General features: G+C 38.9%; 3 protein-coding genes and 1 long non-coding RNA gene across 9 annotated transcripts in view; 3 read left to right on the forward strand and 1 right to left on the reverse strand.

The window, feature by feature from the left end:
• LOC115753955 (peroxisomal membrane protein PMP22) overlaps positions 1-25,411 on the reverse strand; it is a 491,710-nt gene that overhangs the window by 76,914 nt on the left and 389,385 nt on the right. The window lies entirely within an intron of this gene.
• Positions 1-25,411, forward strand: part of LOC115753939 (kinesin-like protein KIN-10A) — a 56,197-nt gene that overhangs the window by 15,146 nt on the left and 15,640 nt on the right. Inside the window, exons 7-8 of one of the 4 annotated variants that reach the window (XM_030692803.2) lie at positions 4,166-4,171; positions 7,609-7,691. The exons of 1 other annotated variant lie outside the window; for it this stretch is intronic. In XM_030692803.2, coding sequence (XP_030548663.1) covers positions 4,166-4,171; positions 7,609-7,614 — 12 coding nt within the window. In that variant the 3' untranslated portion in view covers positions 7,615-7,691. Of the gene's footprint in view, positions 1-778; positions 1,340-4,165; positions 4,172-7,608; positions 7,692-25,411 lie in introns of those variants that run through there. 2 more of the 4 variants (XM_030692802.2, XM_048273126.1) reach the window with 2 other exon arrangements.
• On the forward strand, positions 21,138-21,538 carry LOC125313568. The gene is made up of 2 exons (XR_007197240.1): positions 21,138-21,182; positions 21,276-21,538. It is a non-coding gene; the product is annotated as an uncharacterized LOC125313568 (long non-coding RNA).
• Positions 22,543-23,868, forward strand: LOC115753942. The gene is made up of 2 exons (XM_030692809.2): positions 22,543-22,998; positions 23,086-23,868. The coding sequence occupies exons 1-2, from the start codon at positions 22,675-22,677 to the stop codon at positions 23,137-23,139; spliced, it is 378 nt and encodes a 125-aa protein (XP_030548669.2). The 5' UTR covers positions 22,543-22,674; the 3' UTR covers positions 23,140-23,868.

Raw genomic sequence — 25,411 nt, forward strand, 5'->3', positions numbered from 1 at the left:
CGAGATTCTTGCTTTCGACGAAAAGTGAGGACGCGCTATGTCTTTCCCCTATTTGCTGAACCGGATGAGCCTGAAGGAGGAAAACTTGAGAAGAACAAGACGATTTAGTGTAAAAGAACCATTTTTTTTTCTTTTTTTCTTTTTTTGGTTCTCGATTTCTTGGTAGTTCCAGTAGGGTTTCGAGATTCTTGCTTTCGACGAAAAGTGGGGACGCGTTATGTCTTTCCCCTATTTGCTGAACCGGATGAGCCTGAAGGAGGAAAACTTGAGAAAAACATGTAGTGGAAGAGAACCATCTTTTGGGTGAAACTCCTTGTCGAAACCCGAAAATCAGTGCGATCAAGTTTTTTTTTTTTTCCTGTTCCATTTAAGATATTGCTTGGTGAAGGTCTAGTTTCATTCCAGTGGTTAAATTTATTTGGGAAAAAGTTCAGAGGCTTTGTGATAGGCTTGTGACGGTCTAGTTTCGAGCACTTGCTGTTCAAAACAGATACCCAAATATTTCTCGGTTCTTTTGGGTTTTTCTGACTTTGTTCATTGTATTGATGTTGATTTTTTTGGGGTTTACTGTCATCTTTGGAACCCCATATGTTTCTGGGTGCCATAGGTAAATCTATACTTCAAGATAGCCAAGACAGTGGCCCTGAAAGCTAATATAAATTCAACAGTGGAGCAGACCAAAGGATTGATTCAGGGCAAGGAACAAATCGATGCACATAGTCTGCAGCTCTTTTTTGGAGGCAGTCGTCTCGAAGATGGAAAAAGACTAGTTGATTATGGAATCCACTGTCCCCCCGCGCTCCATGGCATCCCTCAGACTCAGGACTCGGCTAGGATGACAGTAAATGTCCACATCTTATCGGCTAAGAAAAACTTGCCGGTTGAAGCGAGGCTTCGGGATACCATCCAAGATGTTAAATTGATCATTCAAGCCAAGGAAGGGATTGCGCCGGATGAGTTTGATCTGCTCTTCGCTGGACAGGTGCTTTCAGAGGACAGGAACCTCGCTTCCCTCGACTTGCTGCACGAAGAGCCCACATTCCATTTGGTTCCCCATCCCAAAGATCATCTGTCGGTTATTGTGGACATGTCTGGTCGCAGAGTCACATTAAGTGCTAAACTTTGGTACTCCGTGCGTGATATCAAAGGAATAGTCGGAGCAATGATGTCTGCACAGGTCATGAGTATGCATATGGTCTATCAGGGGAAGCAGCTTGAGGATCACAAGATCTTAGCTTGTTACGACATTGCGGATGGCTCTGTCTTACAATTGGTATCTCCCTCTGCTCCATTTCAGACATTTGTCAAGTGCGGGAATTGTAAGACTGTTGGTCTTCAGGTTTCCATGTCTGACACGGTCAAGGAAGTAAAGAATAAGGAGTGTGCTGGCCAAATTCCATGATTTTGCTTATGGGCCAAGAAGGCTAGCTGATGACTGTGACCTGGTGAGCTATGGCGTCCAGTAGAATTCGGCTCTCCTTGAGATCGTCTCGCCTCATACTAGGTGAAATGCGTTGGGTTAGGAAGTATCTGAGTGAACAGCATCATAATTCTGACTTGGCTTTTGAATAACTAGGAATTTTGAACATAAAGCTGGAAATTAGTGCGTGATATTTATTATACCTGATGTTAATTTTCTTGCTATGTCATTAGTACATCATATCTGATGGAGGTCCAGTGTATATATCTGATTCCTTGCATTGAATATCTGGACATCATAGTAATCCAACCGGTACACTATTTTGCGGGTTATTCTGTTTGATCGATGTTGTTTGACTCACCACTCGATAAACCCTTTTATTTCCTCCTCTGTGATTGCTTGAACACCAAGATGGCATGGCATCATGTTAGGGCGTCTCTACCCCGAGACCCAGCCGAATTCTGGTTAACTCTAGAATGTCGGGTGGAGCGCCATGATTCTTGAGGTGGGGCATCAGCAGATGCAGCTGATTTGCGGTGCTGCCTCACATGCTTCGTTGCACTGGAGGCCCACTTGGAAGGTGAGCCGAAGCTGGTAGATAGTAGGCGTCTCGGTAAGTCCTGTGCGTCCTCAACATTTCGCAAGAGCGAATACTGGGATGCTGCCCCACTTTGCTCCGTAACTGTTGCAACAACAAGCTTGCAAAGGGATATCATTACATTGCATTTGGGACCATGAGAAGGATGGGGGTTGGATTTGATACGAAATACTCAACTTCTCCTTGTTGTCGACATACTACTTAACTCATACTCACAGACTCGAAATGCAAAGGGAGCGAAGTCAAAATGACGCGCTCTGAATGTGCACTCGTGTGCTCACAGCGGTCGATCCTTGATTATTTTCGCTAGGATGAAGGAAGACGGTGATGAGACGGGATCTTATTACCTTCTTACGTCAATAACGGAAATGGATTGACATGTTGCAGACACACTCGGGTAGGGACGCGCTTGTTGCTTCAGTTTTTTCTTTGCCAGTCAATCAAAACCAGTAACATGACCTTGATTAATTTGGTACAAACAGCTTCGAATAAAAACCAGATATGCAAAAAGCCCTTTGCCCTATTCCAGCTCCGCCCGACGGACATCTCTGAGCTCTGCTGCCTCTTTGAGGACCTCTGCCGAGCGCGAGTCGCAACTCAAAACCGAGCTGCTCGAGCACAAGCTTGTCCAAGAGACTGCGTCCCTTGTCCTTTGCTCGCAAGTTACTACTTGGTGGTTCTGTCTATATAGCATTGTATCACACAGGTGCATTGTGCTTGTTTTACGGATTAAGGCTATAAAAGTTACTGTAGCGCACTTTTTGTGGTCCGGTTCTGTAATGAAGACATGGAAATGCAACCTGTCATCATGAATTAATAGCTGTCGTCATGAAGCTCGTATTGCTGTCGCTTGCGGATGCTGTTCCGTTCCTTGTTGGATTGCTTCTGTTCAAAATACAAGAGCTTTTGGCAAATTCTTTCCTCTGGTTCTTCCCCTTATATTTGGAGGAAGCTTCTTAAACTCAGGGCAGAGACGAAGCCCCTTGTTCAACATGCTGTTTGAGATGTTGAAAGCATCTTCTTATGATTTGATCCACAGCATACTCAAATTTTTTTCCGCTCGACGGTTTATGATTCAGGGTTTTCTTTCATTGCAAGCTGAAGTAGCATGTGTAGTTTAATGATGGAAACTGTGTGTGCAGCCAATTGCAAGATTGGAGGAATTGGCCTCGATTCAATTCGCTCTGTGGTGCGTTCTCCTCATCCATGGCCGGCTGATCAGGTGGTGTTTGGAAGGCAGCTTGTTCAAAGATATTCTCAGTTAATAGGTGCATGGAACAGCATAAGTAGTTCGGCAAGGAGAGTGGCAGTATGATTTTACTGCAACCATTCCAAAGTTTAGTTTCATGTGTTAGCTTGGAGCATTGAACAGAATCTCAACAAAGGACAGAACGGAGAGGTGCTGCGCTGGCATAAATGACACTTGTGGTTTGTGTAAGGCCTGTGTTGAATCGTGAAATCAATTGTTAGTGGAATGTGCTGTTGCTAGGGAGGTTTGTAGCAAAATCTTTAACTGAAGAGTTATTGGAGTGAGGGAACTTGTCGAGGATCGCAGCAATGGACCAGTTCATCTGCGAGCTGCAAATGGAGAACAATCTCCGAGAAAAAAGAGCGCAATGAGGCACACAAAGAGCTCCTCAAGAAGGAACACGAGGTCGCATCCCTGAGAACGAAAATCCAGCTAGCGGAAGGGAAAGTATCTGGCGCAAGCAAGGAGGAGATGAACGTGAAGGTGAATGAGCGGATACATGTTCTTAAAACCAAGTTGGAAAAGAAATTAGCTGAATGTCAGACAATGGCTGATGAGTTTGTAGAATTGGAGAGGAGGAGAATGGAGGAGAAGATACTGCAGCAGCAAGAGGAAGTTGAAATGCTGAGAAAACGGTTAGAGGAAATAGAGTCTCAGTTGAGGAATGGAGATGGCAATGAAAACAGGCCTACGAATGGCGAATGGAGTGGCTTTGCTACGAGGTTGCTGGGGACATTAGCCGATGAGGACTCTGGAGTGGTGAAATCGATGGGTTCGGACACAGGTGATCAAGACTCCCATCATGATGATTAACAAAGACCCGCTTGGGAAGACTCTTACCGAAGAGATTTTGAAGAATACACCTGAGTTTGCAGTTGGCAATCAAATCCTGTCGGAGCTGAACGCAAAATCCTTATCACGAACCAAAAGCGCGGTGGTTTCAACCGAGACAAAAGAGACGAAAGTGGCACAACTCCAGGTGACCAAAAACCGGGCACCTAATGACCCAGCAGTGGGATTGAAGGAGAGTTGTGATGCTTCTAGCGACGGATCTGATGAACAAATGGAGGTATGAGTGAAGTGGAAGCATTGAAGGAAAATGCTGGGAACATTATCACCACGCTTCAAGGGTGTGAAGGAAGCTACCCTGGCAGATTGAAGAAGAGTCGTAGAGATTTATCTTGGAGCAGATAATCAGGCTTTCACTTTCCTTGAGCTCGGGGTATGTCGTACTGTCTTCTCTACATTCTTCTGGTTCTGCTGGACATATTGACTCAAACAGATAACTGACCGTGTCTTTTACCCGATTTTTGCTGTGATTGCTCTTATATATCATTTCTGCTTTACTTGGTGACCATTTCTTGTGTAGGCCTTTGATTCCTTGACTTTCTGAGAATGTCAGTTATTTAAAACCCAATTTTTCTTGAAACTCAACATCGCAATGATATGTATGAATATGCATTCGAAATTGCATAGCCTATTTCCATTCCTAGCTTGTTTATCTTTAATACAATTCCTAAGACGGGTAGCAGTATTCACCTCTCCTGTTTCTTTTTTACTTTTTCTTTTTCCCATTTATGTATCACAAGCTTGTGTATGACAAACTCTTGGGCCTTGGAATGTTCTAAATGAAAAATATGCAGAATCCAACTGGCATCCCAGTTCCAAGGGAAAAGGAAGCAAACGGTCTTGGCAAACAAGTTTCCGACATGGAACAACTGCCATCTTGCGTGCTTAAGGCCGGCCAAGAGCATGCAATGCTCGAGCCATCTCCCTCTGACTCCACTCAAGAACAAACTACCAGCTGATCCAAATTCCCTCGACACAAAGAGGAGGGGGTGTTTTGTCTCGCCAAAACATGTTTCCAGATGTGTGTATCTACTGCTGGAATTGAAGGAACTTGAGATTATACCGTGCATGTGTGCTTTTACTGGATATTTTGCTGTGGTGATAATATGCAGCATCTTTTTGTGTGTATCCCTTCTATATGCGGCATGAAAGCAGCTTCTGCTTTAATGGTCATGGCAGTCTTCTCCATTCGTTCCGCTTTACAATCTCGTACTCGCTGTTGTTGACACCTAAATTTTAATTTCTTATTTTGTTACATAAAAATTAGGGGCTAACTTTAGTCCCTACAAAAATAATTAAATCATCTTGCATATAGTTTACACTTATTTTATTTTATTTTTTTTTTAGCACGCATAAATTTACATTTTTATTGGACCAATGGTGGATGATCTAGACTTAAGTTTTCTCGACGAAACCTGCAAAGACGAACCTAAATTGAAGGACGATGGATTTGAATGGATAGTTTTGAGCTTAATTCTTCAGATATTTTGGAAAGGGAGGGTTATTAGCAGATTTCATATCTTCATGCATGGGAGGACAACAAAAAAGGAGAAGAAAATAAAAGGGGCGTGAATCAAGAGGAAGTGGGCAGAGAAGCTGTTAGAGAAGGGGATTTGATCAGATTTGTTGGTTTGCAAAGAGATCACGCGGAGACCGGAATTGATTTTTTTTATAAAAAAAAAGATAAATAAATAATAATAATCTGGAGGTTGGAACAAAAATATTTGAGCGGATCTATTCGGTTAGGTCAGAATATTTTGCAAAATCAAAAAGATACAATCGTCATCGAAGCGATTCCCAAGTCTTTCCAAAGAAATTTGCGATCACCGAATCACATGAGCTTCCGTACCGAGCCGATCAGTCCAAGTTTTGGATCGCAATTTTTCAGAGCAAATTCAAACTGGAGAACATCCTTGTGGTATTAGGTTTATTTTCTAATTCGAATATATTAAATATTGTTTTGCCTACTTTGCATGGATTGAATGTTAGATTGTATATCTTAAAATTTCGTTGGTTGATTTAGAATATCGCAATATTTGATTACCTGAATTGATGGATTTTTGTTGTGCAATATATGACTTGCCTAGTTTGAAAGATTTGATTGGAATAAAATCTATTTCAAAATCTATTTTTGAAAATTTCTTGAAGATACTCAAGATATCGAAAATCTTTCAAAATGTGACTGATTAGGAAAATCTCCTAATCCGTAACTTGCCACACGAGCAAGGATTTGAGTTCAATTATTAATCGTAGGATTACAAATTAAAAATTGACTCAAACATTCTCGAAATATTTTCAAAAATTGGTTAATATATCCACTTGATTTGATTGGCATAATATCTTTAGAATGAATATTCTCGTGTGTGATATTTAAAATTCTAAAGATATTGCATTGCATTTTAGATAAAAATTGCATCTTAGAATTAGAATAATCTAGATATTTGCATGTTTAATTTTTAGAATAAGTTAATTTAGATTTGCATTCTAGGATAGAATCTGCATATTTGAATTGATTTTCATGTCTAAAATAATTTATCTTTAATATGTTAGGGATTAGGCAAACTTAAACCCTAAAATATGCAAGATAATTATCTTTAGGCATAGTTTTATTTACGGTCATTCATTAATCCGAAAATACAAAAAAAAATAAAATAAAATGAACTTGCTATGGCATTTGCATGCTAGGTCTAGATCATACAGAATTTGCATGTTTAGGTCTTCAATTAATTCGTAAGTCAAGTAATCGGTTTAATTAGACTATAACATCGCTCGTGCAAATTTAATTTGCATGCCATCTAGCTTAGTTTTGCATTTGCATCACGATGTTGCATCATTTAGTGTAGAATTCATATATCATATGCATTCATAAAAAAGAAAATTAAAAAAGAAAGAAACACTGGATTACGTGACGCATGCTCCCCGAGTTTATTTGATTTCTAGATGTTCATTGATTGATTGTGCACCCGCATGATGACCTTTGTTTGTGACTTAGGTTAAAATCAATTAATGTTGCTTGACAAAATTCATTTTCATGAAATAAAATGATACCAAAAGGGCATTAGAGTGATCTAGCGTAATCAAGTACCTAGACTTAGAATTTCTGGCTCGTAGAAGTAATTTAGTTCTCTCGCTAATTTACTTAGGTTTCTAATCGACCTACCAAAAACTATTAGTGGCCACTCCAATCAAATATCTTTGCATATTAAGTTATGATTTGGTATGAACTTGAGAGAGTTCGGGTAGGTTAGTTAAATGATTAACCTGATAATCTATTAGCCTAGAGTTTTCGGATTTTAGGTTGCGACAGCCGTCGAGTCAAGGAACCGGCAAGACCCAAGCCTTAGAATGAGCGGAACCATCGATAAGCAGCGACATGGTCGAATCGGTTGTCGTGCTGTTCAAAGATTGCCGGAGCCTGGGAGAAGTTTGAACAAATGTCTCGACAAAGATTGCATTTTGATTAAATGGAGGGTGAAAACGTTGAATTTTAAGACATGAATTCGGTTAACCGGTGTCCCGAGGGCACTTCGATTTGAATATCTGAACACTCGGTGCTAGTATGAGCTATTGCACCATCATGGCATTTTGCCATAAATCAATTGTTCATGGGAATGTGTAAAAATATTTTTGGTAGGAGAAAATGATTTTTGGGCAAAAATTTGGCCGTCAATATAAAAAAAAGTGGTCCTCCCGCTTCTTTGTTAGCTTGTAATCAGCATATCACTTACTAAAAAGTTGAAAACCACAAGCGATTGCTCTTAATAATATTTGGCACTCAAATAACTGCTCATCGTAGCAGATCGACATTTCCAATACAAAAACAAGACAATAACTAACTTTCATTACCCCAATACAAGAACACACTTTGATCTTCGCAAGTGGTAGACTGAGAATCTCCTTCTCATCACTTGCTTTAAATTTGAGCATAAAATAAGCCAAATAGGGCGACAAGAACACAACCAACACTCAATGGAGCCTTTCCTTCTTCATCCTCGAAACTTCTTTCTTCAAGTGGTTGCCAGAAATGCTAAACCCTTCATTTTTGTTTGCACTCAGTCGGCATCGTCCGTTAGCATAGGTCGGAGATGGCCACGGGCTGGTTTGGGCTCGGAACCGGTCCGGCTCTCATGGGCCGATTAAGATTCAACCAATTTTGGAACCGGCCCGAAACCGATTCCGAACCAGCCAATTAGCTATTGGGCATAAGCCCAACAACTTTAATCCTTTAAAAGAAAATTGGGGAAAGAGCCGTTGCCCCGCAACCCACCATTGCATTGGAACGGATTTTTTATTTTTTTATTTTTTCTTAATTTATTAAAACTATCATAAATCTCTATAAATACCCCTCCCCCTCTTTCATTTTTTCTCACAAATTCTCTCAAATTCTTTCAATTCTCTCAATCCCCTCAATGCTCTCAATTCTTTCAATCTCGGCTCAATTCTCTCAATTTTCTGAATCCGTTTTCCGCTCAATTCTCTAAAAAAAATGGCAAGTAGAAGCAAATCTGGTGACAAGGGAAAGAGCGTGATGCGGATGGGGGAATCCAATTATCCTCATCCTCATGAATATGATCCTAATTTTTAATATTGGGTAGATGGGGATGATAATATCAACGTTATTCCCAACGTCGAGCATGTCCCAATGCAAGAAAGTTTTCATCCTCCTACCGGTATCGAAGAAATGTCGACAACACATGAGCCGAAACGGGAGGGTACATCCAACATATAGAAACACATCACGAAGAAATATTTAGGTGAACACAAGTATCAAGTAAAATGTAAATATTTAGAGACAACATACAATTTTACAGGTGAAGGCGGCAATGAAACATTTAAATGGCATTTGAGGTCAAAACATGCAATGCAAGAGGGGATCGACACCAACCAACAACAAATTTCCGGATATGCCAATCCTAACACTCGTCCTTTTGTTTCGTTACAATAAACAAATTTATAAAGAAATATTATCTCAATAAGCTGCCATTGATCGTTGACCATTTAATGTTGGTGAAAATTTTCGTTTTAATTTTTTATAAACACTGTATGTACTCCTCAAGCAAAACTCGTTTCGAGCAATACTCTTACATGGAAAATTTTTGGGCTTTATAAAAAAAAAGATTTGAATTTTTTTTTATGAATTTCAATAGACGTGTGCATATAGATAGCGACATTTGGAGTGATCCTTAACAAACTTATTATTATATCGGTATCACATGCCATTTGATAGGTGACGATTGGAACATTCAAAAAAGAGTTATTGCATTTCGAGTTTTTGATGATAGGCATACGGCCAATAATATTTATAGAGTAATTAGGCAAGTTTTAAAGAATACAATTTTATTAATAAAATTTTTTCAGTTGATTTTGATAATGCTGTGGCAAATGCCGCTTCCATAGATTTGTAAACTTGCTTTTAGTGATAATTTTTTCACATTAGATGCGATTGCCACGTTTTAAATTTATGTGTACAATATGATTTATGAACTCTTGATACTTTTTTTAGCCCAATAAAGAAAACAATTCAATTTTTTATGGAAACATCCTCAAGTTATGAAAGAATGGGGTAGATTTTGTAAAGCAAATAAAAGAACACTAAAAAAATTTTCAAAAGATGTTCCCACTCGTTAAAATTCTACCTATGAGTTGCTTAATCTTTTGTTTATAAAGAATTTATTATATGTGTTTATTTCGAATAATGTTTCCAAAATTAATTTATTCCCACAAGAATGGGATATTTGCAAAAAAAAAAATTAGATTTTTTAAAAGTTTTTAACGATGCAACTTATAGTTTATATGTTGTTTATTATCCTACCATGCATTTATTTTTAATAGATTGTGTTAATTTTGCTGGTGTTTCTGAAGAATATGAAAAAGGTGATCAATTAGCTTTGACTATTATAGTAATGCGAGCAAAATGGCTGCTTTATTATACCGAAATTCCTCTTATTTGTTTGGTTGCTTTTGTTTTCGATCCACGTATGAAATTAGATGGTTTAGGTGATTATCTGAATAGCTATTATGAATGTTTACATTTGAATGAAACGGTAAATGTTAGAACTATATAAGCAGAGGTTAAAGACGCAATAATAGCATTGTATAGTGAATTTTATAATAGATATGATTTAGGTGATAGTGGATCTTTCCAACCTAGTGACGTACAAAGTGGGGAAGATAGTAGAATTAGTAGAGGGTACAAAATGCTATTGAGTAGGCAAAAAAGATCAAAGGAAGCAACATGTAATATTTCCGAAATAAAGACCTATTTGACCATTTCTTTTGAGTTTGGTGAATCCGAAGACACATATTTTCTAATTCTAGAGTGGTGGAAGAGTCATTCAACCTAATTCCCAACCCCCACTCTCATCGCTAGACAGATTTTAGTAACCCTTTGTTCAATAGTTACAGTTGAACAAGCATTTAATTCTGGAGCATTAATTTTGGACGACCAACGCTCAAGATTATATCCGGATTTGGTGGAGGCTCAAGTTTGTCTCGGTGATTGGATAAATGCTCAATTTCGACAACAAGAGATGGATTACAACACAGAAGCCAAATTCTTTGATGATGATGATGGAAATACCACCTCCACGACTCTTGGAATGGGTAGCGATGATTGACGATGAGGTAAGTTAGGGTTATCAAAGGTAAAAAAATTATACGGGCTTTGATTCTTCTATCTCTAAGAAGATATGTAGGCGCTTAATGATAATTTATTAAGTTCAAACTCCTTTCCCATCCCTTTTTCCCCCCAAATTTGATTACAATATATAATTTGATTATAATTTATATTTGATAATTTATTATTTATTATTTCATAATTTATTATTTAAAAATTAAATATAAAAATTGGAACCAGCCCTTGAATAGGCTCGGAATCGCCGATTCCGAATCGAAACCGGGACCGCCCCTTAAGGGGACGGTTCCGGTTCGAGGGTGGCCACAAATTGGAATTGCCGGTTCATGAACCGAAACCGGCCGGTTCCGAACCGTGGCCACCCCCAGGCGTATGTGAAGGTCCATGTCGTTCTTCGGGTAGATTCAAGATCACCTCTGTTGCTTGACTTGAAAATTTCACATCGATCCATTTGAAATATTTGCACTTTGAGCCTTGAATTTCTGAGCCATCAAATCTTCTCATGAGATTCAACCGAATCGAAGATGCTCTTCTTGAATTTCTAACCCCGTCAACACAAGTAATATTTACCTAGAGCTTCGCTTTGTCGAAACAAATTGTGAGCCGCTTGTCCTACTCTTGCTCCCCATTGCAAGATTTAGCTCTTAATTTTGGGGGAAATCGATTATGATTCGAAGAATTTGGGAAATGGCTTGATTGTTGAATTAGGGTTTATATGTGAGGCAAAACATGTAGACGATTTCGTATGAGCTATCAATGCTGATTAGCGCGTCGGCAAGCCACATAGATCGAAAAAATTGATAAAATATTCTCATGTTGAAAAGGGATTTCTCCTTAGCTCTTTCATCTTTTGTTCTCTTTTTTTTTTTTTTTTGCTATGTGATAATTTGACCCTCCAATGCAATGCAGCAAAAGCAAAACAAAAGCGAGATGCAAAAAGAAGAGGTAATTTCTTCAACTCCTCGCGGGCATTGTCCGTCGTTTTCTTCTACACGAAGTGGTCGAACCGAACACTCTTTGATTGGTTAAATTTGAACATTTTGAAAATTGAGTTCAAGCAAATTTTGGAGAAAGTGCCGTTGTCCAAGGGCTCGCATGAAAACACTTCAAAATTTTCATTTTTCTGCGAGAAGCCCATCGGCGGAGAAATGAGTTTGATAAAAACCTTATCGAAGTAGAAAGCCGTTTGATAAAAAATTTGACTTCTGGTTATGTTTTTCAATTCTACGGTGAAAAATCTTGCCTAATCGGATTTTGAATCTCATTCAAGAAGAAAAAAATTTTCACTTCTCTCGGTCCGGAATGGCTTCTGTCATGAACTCCTCTTCTCTGTCGATCAGATTTTGAGCCTTATTCTCTTCTGTGAACGCCCGAGTTCTCTCCCTCTTCAACGTCGAACGTTTCTCTACGATCGACGCTCCACAATGTTCTCGGTCACTCTCAACCATGCATCCATCTCCGCCTTCGCTGTCACCTCCCGATTCTCACGTCCGACGACCTTTTCTCATTTGTGATTCATCTTTTGTGTCAAAGGAAGTCAAATATGTGAGGTTAGGGTTTTTTTCTCTCTATTAGGCTTCACTTTCCTCTCACCTCGGCGGTTGTGCGTTCGTCCTTTGTCACTGCATTTTTCGATTCTAAGCGTCACCTCATTTTGGTTTTGGTGTATTAATCATAGGTCGGAGCTGCCATAACTTTGACATCTTTTGGATATTTGGGAGAGAAATCTTGATGGGTTTCTTCTCCTTGTCTTCGAGGACATGTAAAATTTGAAGCTTTGAAGTGGAGGAATCTTGGTACGTCTTCATCTTCATCAAGTCCTGTTCTTGTGATTTCTGCTACTAATGTGTGCTTAGTTGTATTGTTTGCTTCCGGTTTCGTGCGGTTTGTGGAATTCTAGTTTGTCTCTCTCCCCCTCTCTCACATGGTATAGCTTGTTTAGCTCATCCCGAATCTACAGGATCGGTGCGTTTTTTCTTGTTGGTTGGGACGTTGTTTTCGAAGTGTGGGTATGTTGGTTTTTTCCCTCCGAGTGCTGTGGTATCTTTGTTCAATTGATTATGCAATTTGATAGCTCCCATTCATCATTCACACATGAATATGTCCTAGTAGTACTCTGACTAATTGGGTTTTACGAAAGAAAAATATTCCAAAAGAGTTATTTGAGAACTCTAATGAAATAAGACCCAGCAGTCCCCAAAAGACCACATTAACACTCAAGCTGTCGTTCTACAACTCCTTATCTCTAATACCGTAGGTAGAAAGGGGAGAATTTGGTAACAAAAGGCTTAACTGAAACTCTTGCATAATTAGAAGAAGACTACGTAGCAAATTTCGAATCACACAGAGTCGGACGAAAGAAAGGGTGGAAGGAAACAATTGGTTGACATGCAACACTGTCACCTAACATGCGGCTCCTATTGGGGGCTAGAAGCATTTACTAGGATGTTGATCATAGTCTCTATGAGAAGTATATTGATTTCGTTGAAATTTTGATCTCGGGAAATATCACTATATTTTAAGGAAATTGTTTCATCTCCGGAAATGTCACCGCATTTTAAGGGCACCTTTGTCGGTTAGTTGCTTAACAAGTTTCCTAAAAGAGTCGTTACCCCCCCCCCAAATATATATATATGTGTGTGTGTGTGTGTGCGCGCGCTCGCACGCGTGCATGTGTAATTTTCACCTGTAATGAGATAGAAATTCTATATTGTTCCCATTATCCGTTAAATTTGCCATTTAATAAATGTTCTTTTGCCAAGTTATAGGAAGAGCCATCGATATGCTCCATTTCTTGAACATAATAGTACGTATACTGCGCTAGGTTTTGCGACATGAACAGAATTATTTCTCATTAGAATGGGATAGCAAACCTTAATTGATTGGCTAAGTTGTGTGAGCGTCAATGGAGAACCAAGTCAAATAGTACATGCACAATGCAAAATATTATCACCTAAAACGATGAACATACGGGTGAAAGGGATATATCTACTCTTCCCCATTCGGTAGATCTATCTCTATGACCTTAGTAATCTCCTGTTGTTGCGATTGCAAGTCAAGCTTTGGGACATTGATACTCATTTATCTAACCCTCGGGGTCAGACACAATGGTGCTGGCCTTGAGCATAGCTTGTGACAGTTTGATGCTATTATGTTTTGTTTAGATTGGTTGTTGTAGATCCTTCTTTCATGTTTATTTCTAGTGCGAGTGTCACTAAGCTTATGTGTACATAGACGAATTTGCTCAACTACTTTAAACTTGGATTGCTTGATAATGCTTACTGTGGTTTAATGCATGTATGTAGGGATTTAATGAGCATCGGATGGCATGTATGCAGGCATCTCTTTTTGCAATGAAACTTCTTGCTTCATGCTTTCTGTGCACATAATTTTTTTTTTTTTACGTTCTATCTAATTTCTTGAATAGGAATAGGATCATATAAGTGATACCCTCCGGAAGGATTGCATTTGGTCAACAAAGGTAGTGATATGCGCAACTTTTGATCTTCAAAATTACTGTTTTAGCAGATTAATTATTATGAAATGCGCATAAGCAAGTTCTCTATGGATTGAACGAATGTTTTAATTCATTTTAATGATTTGGCTCATGTTATACTAGATCGGTTTACATTAAATGGCATTCCAAAAAGAAACGGTCATTGCTAAGTGGAGTGAGCCATTAACGCAATTATTGGTAAGCTTGATGGTAGACGAGGTTAAGAAGGGGAATCGAACTACCTCTACCTTCAATAAAGCGGGGTAGAATAACAATCAGCGCGAGTTCAATAAGTAGATAGGGTGCCAATATTCTATGGACAAGTTCAAGAACAAGGCATTCAAACCGAAGAAGTTGTATGGCGGTTTCAAGAAGCTCCTTAACCAAACTGGATTTAGATAGGACAATATAAACGATAGGGTTGAAACTCTATGGGAGACTCATGTGAAGGTATAGCCTGACTTTTGGGATTTTTGTTCTATCTTCATATGTATGTTTATTGGAACTTGTTGATGCATGTCTTGTTGAAAATGGGCAGGAACATACCGAATGGGCTACATTGAGAAAGGAAGGGTTTCCTTTGTATCCCTAGCTTTGTGTGGTGGTTGGGGATACATATGCTACTGGAGGGTTTGCATCGGGAAATGTGCAAGATCGGATGTCATCGGAGGACGATGCTGGGGATGAATTTGCTATTAGTGTCCCATTAGGTACACTGGAGGAAGTAAGGGTGCAAGAATCTCTGTCGGAAGATGGGTTACATAATGAACACCAAACCGGGCAAGGGTCGGATGATAAACCAAGGACTGCCCCAGTTCCCGAGAAGCACGGGTTGAATAGGACTCCAAATTTGAAGAGGAGGAGAAGAGCACTTCATATGAATTTGACCGTGCATGCAAAGCTATTTCAGAATCTCTCTAATTTAGAATGGCTCAATCATCGTATACATCTGTCACCTCATAAACCCCACAGCCTGTAGACCCCTTCTCCATGAAAGCCTTCATTGCCATCCCGAAAAGTGTGCCTAACATGGAACCGACTCTTTATGCCAAAGCCTTGAATCATGGTTCCACGAATGCTGCTTCGAGAGAGGGTTTCATCCCGACGGAACCTTGAATGGCGACGTTATGTGCTTGATTCTATTTAAGTAGATGTTGGCATATGTTATGGATTTCTACGTGGATTTATAAGATTAAAAGACCTATGTTTTTGAGACATTCTAGCTTAGCTTTTTCTTTACACAACTATGGTTATTTTGTGACTAGTTTCCTCATTGATATTGAATTGCGTAGTTATGTATTGACTATTATTTAGATTTCTTTACTTGTCAACAAATAACGTCTTTCATTTCTTTCTCTCTTTTCACCTTACAATATCGTGTGGTGTCGTCTATTGATGCCTTTTGTTTTATAGGAAATATAGAAGGAGTTAGTGCGGTAGCTTCGGTTGGAGGAAATGAACCAAGTTGGGAAGACTTTGATGATGACTATTATCATATACTTATGGCATGGTTATGTCTTGGTATGCTGAACATTGCTATGTGCACGATAGAACCTATTAGGGAAAGTGCTTTGCCAGGAGTGCAATGGAGCGGGGAAATTATTCATGGACATTCTGATAGAGAATACGAAGCATTTAGAATGGAGAGGCATGTTTTTCTCAACCTAAGTGGATTGTTGACTGCAAGAGGTTGGTTAGGTGACGATCGATATTTTAAAGTAGATGAACAAGTTGGGATTTTCTTATATCTAATATGTCATGGCGGTTCCAATAGAGACTTGATCGAGAGATTCTAGCGTTCGTAACAAACTATTATTAGTTGGTACTTTAATTTAGTTCTAAAAGCAGTTCGAAAACTTGCAAAGGAGATTATTGCACCACCTCCCTTTGATGTTGTTCCATTGGAGATTCTTATGGATCCTAAGCATAAGCCTTACTTTAAGGTATGCTTCTTTATTCTTGCTTTGCACCATTAGCATGAATTTTGTTTATAATGTTGGTTAATGTTGGATTGTGATAATTGTGATAGGGGTGCGTGGGCGCCATTGATGGCACTCATATTGATGCGAGAGTACCTGCTGCGCTACGGAACCATTTTAGAGGTAGGAAGGGAACTACCCCTCAAAACGTATTGTGCATGTGTTCGTTTGATATGAAGTTTACATTTATCTACGCTGATTGGGAAGGATCCGCCAACGATTGTCGGGTGCTCGCATCAGCACTCGAGGATCCCACACTACAATTTCCCCGACCCCCTCCAGGTAATTGTTTGCTTTAAAATGATTAATTGTCCTCGTGAAATTGCTGTGATCGCGTATCATGATTAAGACCTTGAATGCTTTGTTATAGGCAAATACTACGTGGTGGATTATGGGTATGCATCAACTCCAGGACTTTTAACACCTATTAAAGGTGATCGGTATCATATAAATGATTTTAGAAGAAATGCGAGACCAACAACAGCAAGAGAACTTTTCAACTATAAACATTCTTCACTTAGGAATGTCATTGAGAGATCCTTCGGGGCGTTAAAGAATCGTTTTTGGGTTTTAAGAAGCATGCCGCCGTTTTCACTTAGGAAGCAAGCACGTATTGTTATAGCATGTTATACTATTCATAATTACATCCGTGACCAAGACAGGAGAGATAGAAACTTTTCTGAATATGGAGATCCTAAGTATGTGTATGAACCTGCGCATGATGAGGTTGCGGAAGATATTATATCAACCGAGGAGGGAATCGAGATGAGCATTCTTAGAAAAAGTATTGCCAATAAAATGGCAATAGACCATGGTATGGATGAGATTCCATGATTTTGGGTTGCTAACGTTCGTATTGTAACTTTTGCTAATGTGATGTTATATAAGCCGATTGTATATGGCTTTTTTTAGCTTAGCTGGTGAAATTCGTACGATGAATATGTAACTTTTGCCCCTTGAAGCTAGTTTTCTTCCGGGAAAAGTATACTAGAAGTGCCATAACTTTTGTACGTCGTTCACTTGAGTGCCATAACTTTCAAAACGTTCACTTGAGTGCCATAACTTTCAAAACGTTCACTTAAGTGCCATAACTTTTAAAAATCGTTCACTTGAGTGCCATGTTGACGTGGCAGCCGGAAAAGTTACTGTAGACGCCGGAAAAGTTAACGTAGCACGCCGGAAAAATTATCGTAGACGCCGGAAAGATAACGTGGCACACCGGAAAGCTGATGTGGCACGCCGGAAAAGTTCTTGTAGCACTCAAGTGAACGATTTTTGAAAGTTATGGCACTTAAGTGAACGTTTTGAAAGTTATGACACTCAAGTGAACGCCGTACACAAGTTATGGCACTTCTAGTGTACTTTTCCCTTTTCCTCCTAATCCCTTTGATGCATAGTTGTTTGGGGATTCCGAGACTTTTTTTGTGGCTCAAGATGTCAATCGGAGTAGTCGAAAATGTATCCGAAGAGGAATTGAGAAAAGGGGCTAGAAAATCCACATTGCGGTATTGTTGGCCCGCAACTTTCATCTGTTGGTTTGAAGCTACATTTTTTCTTGACGGGTCAAGAAAGAAATCTTAGGCAAGCTAGGTATGTCCGCTTCACCGGGTAGTATAAATCGGTCTGGACTTGTTGTTACCATATAATGTAATAAGTTGTTTCTTTATTGTATCTTAATCTAATTTTTTATGCTCAAATTTGTAGAGATGCTTGCTGCCTGTTGGTGGGGGGATGTGAATATGCAGATGAGATTACGCACGACCTAGAGTACGGCTGTCATATGTGAAGCAGATTGCACATAAATCATTGGCAAGCTATAGAAATCATAGAATTAGCGATTTTGTGGTGATCTTGCATTTTTAATTTGTGCATAATATATCCTCGGAATACGGCCTCTATAATCGGGTGTATGTGCACGTTTTGTGCTCCGGACGTTTTTTGTTTTAGGTCTCCGGTTACGTTCTCAAGTAAGCTCCTCAAAATATGGGACTCCAATGTCAAATTAAACCTTGAGGTCTCGCGCATGAGAACTATTTCCAATTACTTCCTTTCTTCTCTGCGTAAATCTTAATGCCGAAATAGACCATTTCGCATTTCTTGTCGATGAAAATGTGCTCGATCGGTTGCACAAACTGCGTTGTTGCCATCAAGAGGCGGCCGCGCGTAGACTCGAGGTCGCCGAACCGAGTATAACCATCAATATTCATTGTACCTCATGTGTTTTATATTGGTAATCTGCCTTTGGTATTTTATAATCTTGCTATTGACAAAACTGTCATGAATCGAGTAAAATTAAAATTAAAATTCCCATAAATTTTTACTAATTTTTCTGAACTTTTTAATTTTTTTCCTGTGAAATTCCACTAATATTTTTGCACTTAAGAATTGGTTAAATCAAATAAAAAGATAAAAAAGGAAATAGAAACTAGTCCACGAAGGGAGGAGTGAGGGTCGTCGAGCATTTGATGGCCGTCGACAGCGATCTTCCGTCCTAAAGGAGGGATGATCTTCGGTGGCTTTAGCGCGTGAGACGTCAAAGAAAACCTGTTTGGTCGTTCCCACATTACTTATTTGTTTTTCTGGACATGACGACTCACTAATGGCGGTGGAATCGGAAAGCTTTCGAGGGAAAGACATCGTCCTCAAAATGGACTCATTCTCTCGTATGGGGCCGAAAGAGGACGATGAAAAGAAACCAAACTAGGGTTCTCAATTTGCCTGGTCTGTTTTTGGGAGGAGCGGGGGCATCGTGTTTTTCATTTTGCCCAAAAATGAAAGATGAGAAAAAAAAATTGTTCTAATAACATCTTCGAAGTAGAAATTTCCACCCATTATCAAACGAGTTTCTATTTCAGAAGTTGAAATTTCGAGTCATTATCAAATGCATTTCTCAACTAGAAATCAACTTCTCAAGCAGAAATTGAAAAATCAACTTCTGCTCAAAAGCAAAAGCAGAAAAACCAACTTCTTGTTAGAAGCCATTCTCGGTTGGAGAAGTGTTTTCGTGTGGGCCCCAAGTGTCCATGGCACGAAGAATGGCTTTGACACATGTAGCAGTCGTCTGATTAGTTAAGAGGGTCAATTGAGACAAAATTCACTAATTCGTGATTTTTCCAATAATCATTGCTTTGGAAGGGCCCAATTCCCTAAGAAAAAAATCTCAAGTTCAGTTCTAATTTTGTCCTGAATTTTCTTGCCTAAAGAAATATCTCCAATTGTTGGTTCAGTTCCAGAATTTATACTGAACTTTTCTCTTTTGTCCACCAGAAATAATCGCCAATCTTTATCATGTTGGTTCAGTTCCGGAATTTATACTGAACTTTTCTCTTTTGTCCACCAGAAATAATCGCCAATCTTTATTGTAGTCCCAAATCTTTCCTATTTGCTCTATGTCCAAAAATCGCTCTAATTTTCATATCCTAGACCAATTCATTTTGAAGATACTTTATCATGTTGTTTTGTTACCTCTTTTTATTTTGAAGATAGTTTATCATGTAATTGTGAACGTGGTTTTGAGAATAGATTGAAAGTTGGAAGCAAAACTCGGAGTATATTTGAGATTTTACCTAAAGTTTGAGGTTTTTTTTTTCGAGAAGGAAAAAAAAAAGTTACCATGCTGAAATCTTCTTTTCATTTTCTTAGGTTTTATGAAGGGTGGCGGTTTTTCCACTCCTTTGGCTTTGACACTCCTTATTTTAATGTTTTGGTGATATTGTCCCTCGTATGGCCTACTAGTTCAATTATAATTCTACAAAAGTGATCCCCTTATTTTAGTTGGTCAATCTTTTTTGTTTTGTTTCGGCTTTTCTCCATTGCGGGTCTCGCTTTCCTTCTTCTTAAAGATCTTATTTTTAGTTGTGCGCAATTTTCTTGGTCATCTTACTTTCAACAAAATTCTTTCGCAATTCAAGCAATATTTTCTTGACCGATGGTGTTGTATTGCTTCTCTGAATTTCAACTTTCCAATTGTATAAAATTCCATGGTTGGCTTGCATTCACACTAAAAATGGTTAAATGCACAAAGACCAGGTATACATGCATTGATTGGCAAACGTCGGAAGCGTCTCACTCAGAAAATCAAAGTTCTGTCGGGTGGTCTTAGCCCTTAGAGGTTCATATGCTTAAGCAAAAGCTTTGACATGAACTCAAATTCATATAATCATAGTCAACTCAAAAGAGGTCCCTTTTTTAGTCCTAAATAGATATGAATGGAACCATACTATTTAAATTCCACTCATAGATATCTTTTGAAAAAAAACAATAAGTGCAGCTCCTGAAGCTTGTTCGTTGGCGACATATGAACCAGAACTAGCCAAACAAGCACATTGGACTGAGTATGTTATTGCAGCAAAATTATGAGAACGAAATCTCACACTAAAAAATCAATCCTAAATACATGAATATTCCATAAAACCAATAAAGAAAAGAAAAGGATCTTCCTATTATATACTACAAATTTAATGCAATAGTAACAAGTTGCGTATGCAACTTTATAAAGAATACTATCCATTCAGCCACTTAGGGCGCGCATGGTAACACTTCTGAAGTTGAATTTCTGCTTCTGAAGTGTTTCTGGAGTGAAAATCCGTTTGGTAACACAATTTATGAAGTAGAAATTCGTTTGGTTCATAATTGTATATTTTTACTTCTGAAACAACTTTCTCTTTCAGAAGCTATTTTTGAGAAAGTTTTGAGAAGTAAAAAAAAATAACTTCTCAATTAGAAGTCATTCTTGAGCCTTTCCTTTTCATATTTCTCTATCTCTCTCGTGTCCTCTCTCTCTCCGGTTGTGTTTTACTCCTCTATCCTTTGTGTGAAGCGAAGGTCTATCTTCGCTACCGCAAAGCCCAACAAAGTGAAGCTCTCTCTTCGCTCGTCTGCGACCAAGCAAAGGTCAACCCCTCGCTCATTTGTGAAGCTCTCTCTTCGCTCATCTGCGAAGGTCGATTCTTCGCTCGTCTGCGAAGCTTTTATTCACTTGTCATCAAAAGTTACGAGAGCACCTATCTCTCTCTTCGCGCGCTCTATGTACATGCGACCCACCATGAAGCTGTGAATCTCCAACTTCGGTCGCTCTCTGTACAAGTGACCGACCATGAAATCTCCCACTTCGCTCGCTCTCTGTACAAGTGACCCACCGCGAAGCTGATCTCCCTACCGTTAAGCTCAACCCCAATCTTCGGCATACACTTATCCCCAACTTAGATCTGCTGGAGGTTAGGGTTTTCTCCCTCACATTTGTTTTGAATTTATCTTGAATTTGATTTTAGGGTTTTCATTAGTCAAATGTTGATTAAATCCAAGTTAGGTTAATAGAAAGAAAGGGCTTTGGTTGTCTCATGTGCCATCGGATGTACTACAAATAAGTTTAGTCGGATGCAACTACAATCTTGCAATAGGGGACACGATGGGACAACCAAAGCCCTTTCTTTCGACTTATCTTTCACAAGAGGATATAGTTGGGAATGCAAAATCTTTCATGCCGGGCATTGCAACCGAAGACCGCATCGCATAGAAAGTTCATGTTAATTGTTTACTTGTTCATGCTAAGATGCTCTATAATTGATGGAATGGTTAGCAAGTTCTTTTTCTTTCCATGACAAATTCGGTTAAATTTATTTAGTTCTAGTCGAAGTGTTCATGTTGTACCAGTGTCATCTATTAGTATACTTTTATTCCACTACGGTTATTGTCACAATTTTATTGATCCTTATCGAGCTAATTGCTATATTAGAGCATCATATTTCACAATTACAAATCTTATGCATCATCGATTAGTAAATATTCTTACGTTTTTGTTTGAGACCGTAAAAGAGGAAAAGAAGAGGATGAATAGGGAAAAAGATGGGAGGGGGGCAGGTGCTTGTTCTCATTGCCCTCAATCTTATGCTTCCTTGGCTGAACTGCGTGTTTAGGTAGTCTAGCGGGAGAAGTACATGCTTCCCATGAAAAAGGAAAAATCAAAGAATTTAGGGAGAGCGAACTTTCTACTATGGCTTTTGATCCCTCAATCTTTGCCACTCATCTTTTCTTGCATGCTGATGTTTGATCGCCTACCATTTCATGTCAAAAGGCATTATGGAGCTTATTATTGTTCAATGGAGCTTTCCCTTAAGCATATGATGTGGCATTTATTTCTTGCATCAAATTCAATTGTTTAATTTTTTTTCCTAAGTCGTTGGAAATTTGCCCTAACCGATCAAATCGGACACTTTGATTTTGATATGTATGCAAAAACTATTCCACTCGCAGCAGATATCGCCTATCAACACTGTTTTTACTTGGATTTACCAATAAATAGATGGTATCCCCCCTCCCTTGCTATGATGTGTTTTTTATTTATTTTTATTATTATGGAATGCGTATAAGCATGTTCTTTATGAATTTGAGGAATGTTGTAATTGAATTTAATGAGTTGCATCATCTTATACTCAACCAGTTTAGATTAAATGGCATCCCACAAAGACACAGTCATTGCAAAGTGGACCGACCAATTGACCCAATTGTTTGTAAGTGTCATGGTAGACGAGGTTAAAAAGGGAAATCGAACTACTACTACCTTCAACAAAGCGGGGTGGAATAACATTCAGCGAGAGTTCAATAATCGGACGGGACGGAAGTATACTCTAGCTCAATTCAAGAACAAGACTTTCAAAGTGAAGGACGAATACGGTAGTTTTAAGAAGGTTCTTAGCCAATTGGGATTTGGATGGGATAATGTAAACAAAAAGGTTGTCGTGGAGGATGACACTGTTTGGGGGTATCATATCAAGGTGCAACCTTACTTGGTCTTTTGGTTCTTTCTTTCTATGCATACTTTAATAACATTGCTTATGTATGTTCTTTTGCAAATGGTGCAGGCTAATCCAAAATGGGCCAAATTCAGGAATGAAGGGCTTCCTTTGTATCCTTAGCTTTGTATTTTGTTTGGGGATGCATATACTACTAGGGAGTATACAACGGGAAATGTGCGGGAGTTGGTGTCATCAAATGATGGTGATAATAGTGCTTTTGGTGAAAATGACGGTGGTGAGGAATTAGGAGCATGACATCCACGGGTTGGAGAGGGGTCGGGTAATGAATACCAAACTGGAGATGGGTTCGATAATGAACCGATGGCTACCCTAGCTTGTGAGAAGCACAAGTTGGATAGGACTCCAAATTCCAAAAGGAGGAAAAAGAGCATTGCATAAAATTTTGCCAAGACTCGCAAAGTCATTCAAGAAGCCGTCAAAATGAAGATGAGTCAATCATCACATACCTCTATCACCTCACATGCTCCACAACCTGTAGACCCCTACTCCATGGGAGCTTTGATTGCTATCCTGAAAGGCATGCTTAACATGAACCCAAGCCTTTTACACCAAAGCGGTGAACCATACTTGCCTAAATGCTGCTTGGAGAGAGGCTTTCGTCCTAACGTAACCCGAATGGAGACTTGTACTTCTTAATTCTATTTAACTAGATATTCTCATATGCTATGAACTTATATATGGCTTCATTTCAATGAAGACCTATGCATTTGATACACTTTGGCTTTGTTTTTATTATGCTACTATGGTTATGTTGTGACTTATGTCGATTACTTTGGATTGCTAGTTATGCCTTGATTATTATTTAAATTCCTTACTTATCAGTAGATATGTTATGGCTACCTTAATTACTTTTTGTTTTCACCTTCCACTTCCGTGTGATGGCTTATGTTGTGATAAGGTAGCTTATTAGTTCACACCTTTCATTTTTTAGGTAATATGGAGGGGGTAAGTGATCAAGTAGCTTCAGTTGAAGAAACTCTATCGGGTGATCAAGACTTTGATGAGGATGATTTTTTTTTACTAACGGCATGGTTATACGTTGCTGAGTTGCATAGGTCCACGCACACGAGAGAACCTATTAGGGATAGCATATTGTCAAGACCCGAATGGATGAGGGAGGTTCTTTATGGACATTCGGATAGAGCACACGAAGCTTTTAGTATGAAGAGACATGTATTTCTTAACTTGTGTGGTTTGCTGAAAGCAAGAGGTTTGTTACAAGATAGTCGATATCTTAAAATAGATGAACAGGTTGGGATTTTCTTATGTATGATTTCTCACAAAAACTATAATAGAGATTTGTGTGAGAGATTCCAACATTCGGGATAAACTATCAATAAGTATTTTAACTTAGTATTGAAAGCGGTTCGAAAATTGGCAAAGGAGGTTATCGTACCACCTCCCTTTGATGTCGTCCCATGGGAGATTCTTTTGAATCCTAAGCATGAATCGTACTTCAAGGTAAGATTTTCATGCATTATTTGCACAAACGGTTTAATTTTGTTGGTAACCTTGTATGATGCTAGTCTTTCATAATCGTGACGGGAATGCGTAGGCGCTATTGATGGCACCCATATTCATGCTTCCGTACCTATTGCCCAACAAATCCAATGCAGAGGTAGAAAGGGAATTACCACTCGGAATGTGCTTTGTGTGTGTTCCTTTGCTATGAGATTTACATTTGTGTATGCTGGTTGGGAAGGATCGGCTAATGATTGTCGGGTGCTATCGGTAGCACTTGAGACTCCTGAACTACAATTTCCTCGACCACCCCTAAATATTTGTTCATTCTACGAGAAATTTTCTTTATGATTTTGTTACGGGTGCATGTCATGATAAATCTATGAACGTTTTGTTATAGGCAAATACTATGTGGTAGATTACGGGTATGCATCATCTCCAGGATTTTTAACACCTTTTAAAGGTGAACGATATCATATAAATGATTTCAAAAGCAATGCGAGGCCAACAACAGCAAGAGAGTTGTTCAACTATAAGCATTCTTCACTAAGGAATGTCATTGAGAGATCCTTTGCGGCTTTAAAGAATCGCTTCTTTATTTTGATACACATGCCTCCATTTTCAATTAGAAAGCAAGCACATATTGTAATAGCATGTTGTGCTATCCATAATTACATCCGTGATCAAGATAGGAGGGATAGGAATTTTTCCGAATATGGGAATTCGGAGTATGTGTGTGAACCTGCGCATGATGAGGTTACGGACGTTTTATCGACCGAGGAGGGAACCGAGATAAACATTCTTAGGAAACATATTGCCAATAAAATGGCAAGTGATCATCACATGGACGAGATTCCATGATATTGGGTTTTTTGTTTTGTGATAGTTGAATGACATGAATTTTGAGATA

The sequence above is a fragment of the Rhodamnia argentea genome, chromosome 1 (genome assembly GCF_020921035.1).
Source record: "Rhodamnia argentea isolate NSW1041297 chromosome 1, ASM2092103v1, whole genome shotgun sequence".
Taxonomy (NCBI): domain Eukaryota; kingdom Viridiplantae; phylum Streptophyta; class Magnoliopsida; order Myrtales; family Myrtaceae; genus Rhodamnia; species Rhodamnia argentea.

Excerpts from the sequence above, each read along its gene's own strand:
- LOC115753942 (XM_030692809.2), top strand. The coding sequence starts at position 22,675 with ATGGCATCCCACAAAGACACAGTCATTGCAAAGTGGACCGACCAATTG. Across the intron at positions 22,999-23,085 it reads TTTGGGGGTATCATATCAAG|GCTAATCCAAAATGGGCCAA; the intron begins GTGCAACCTTAC and ends CAAATGGTGCAG.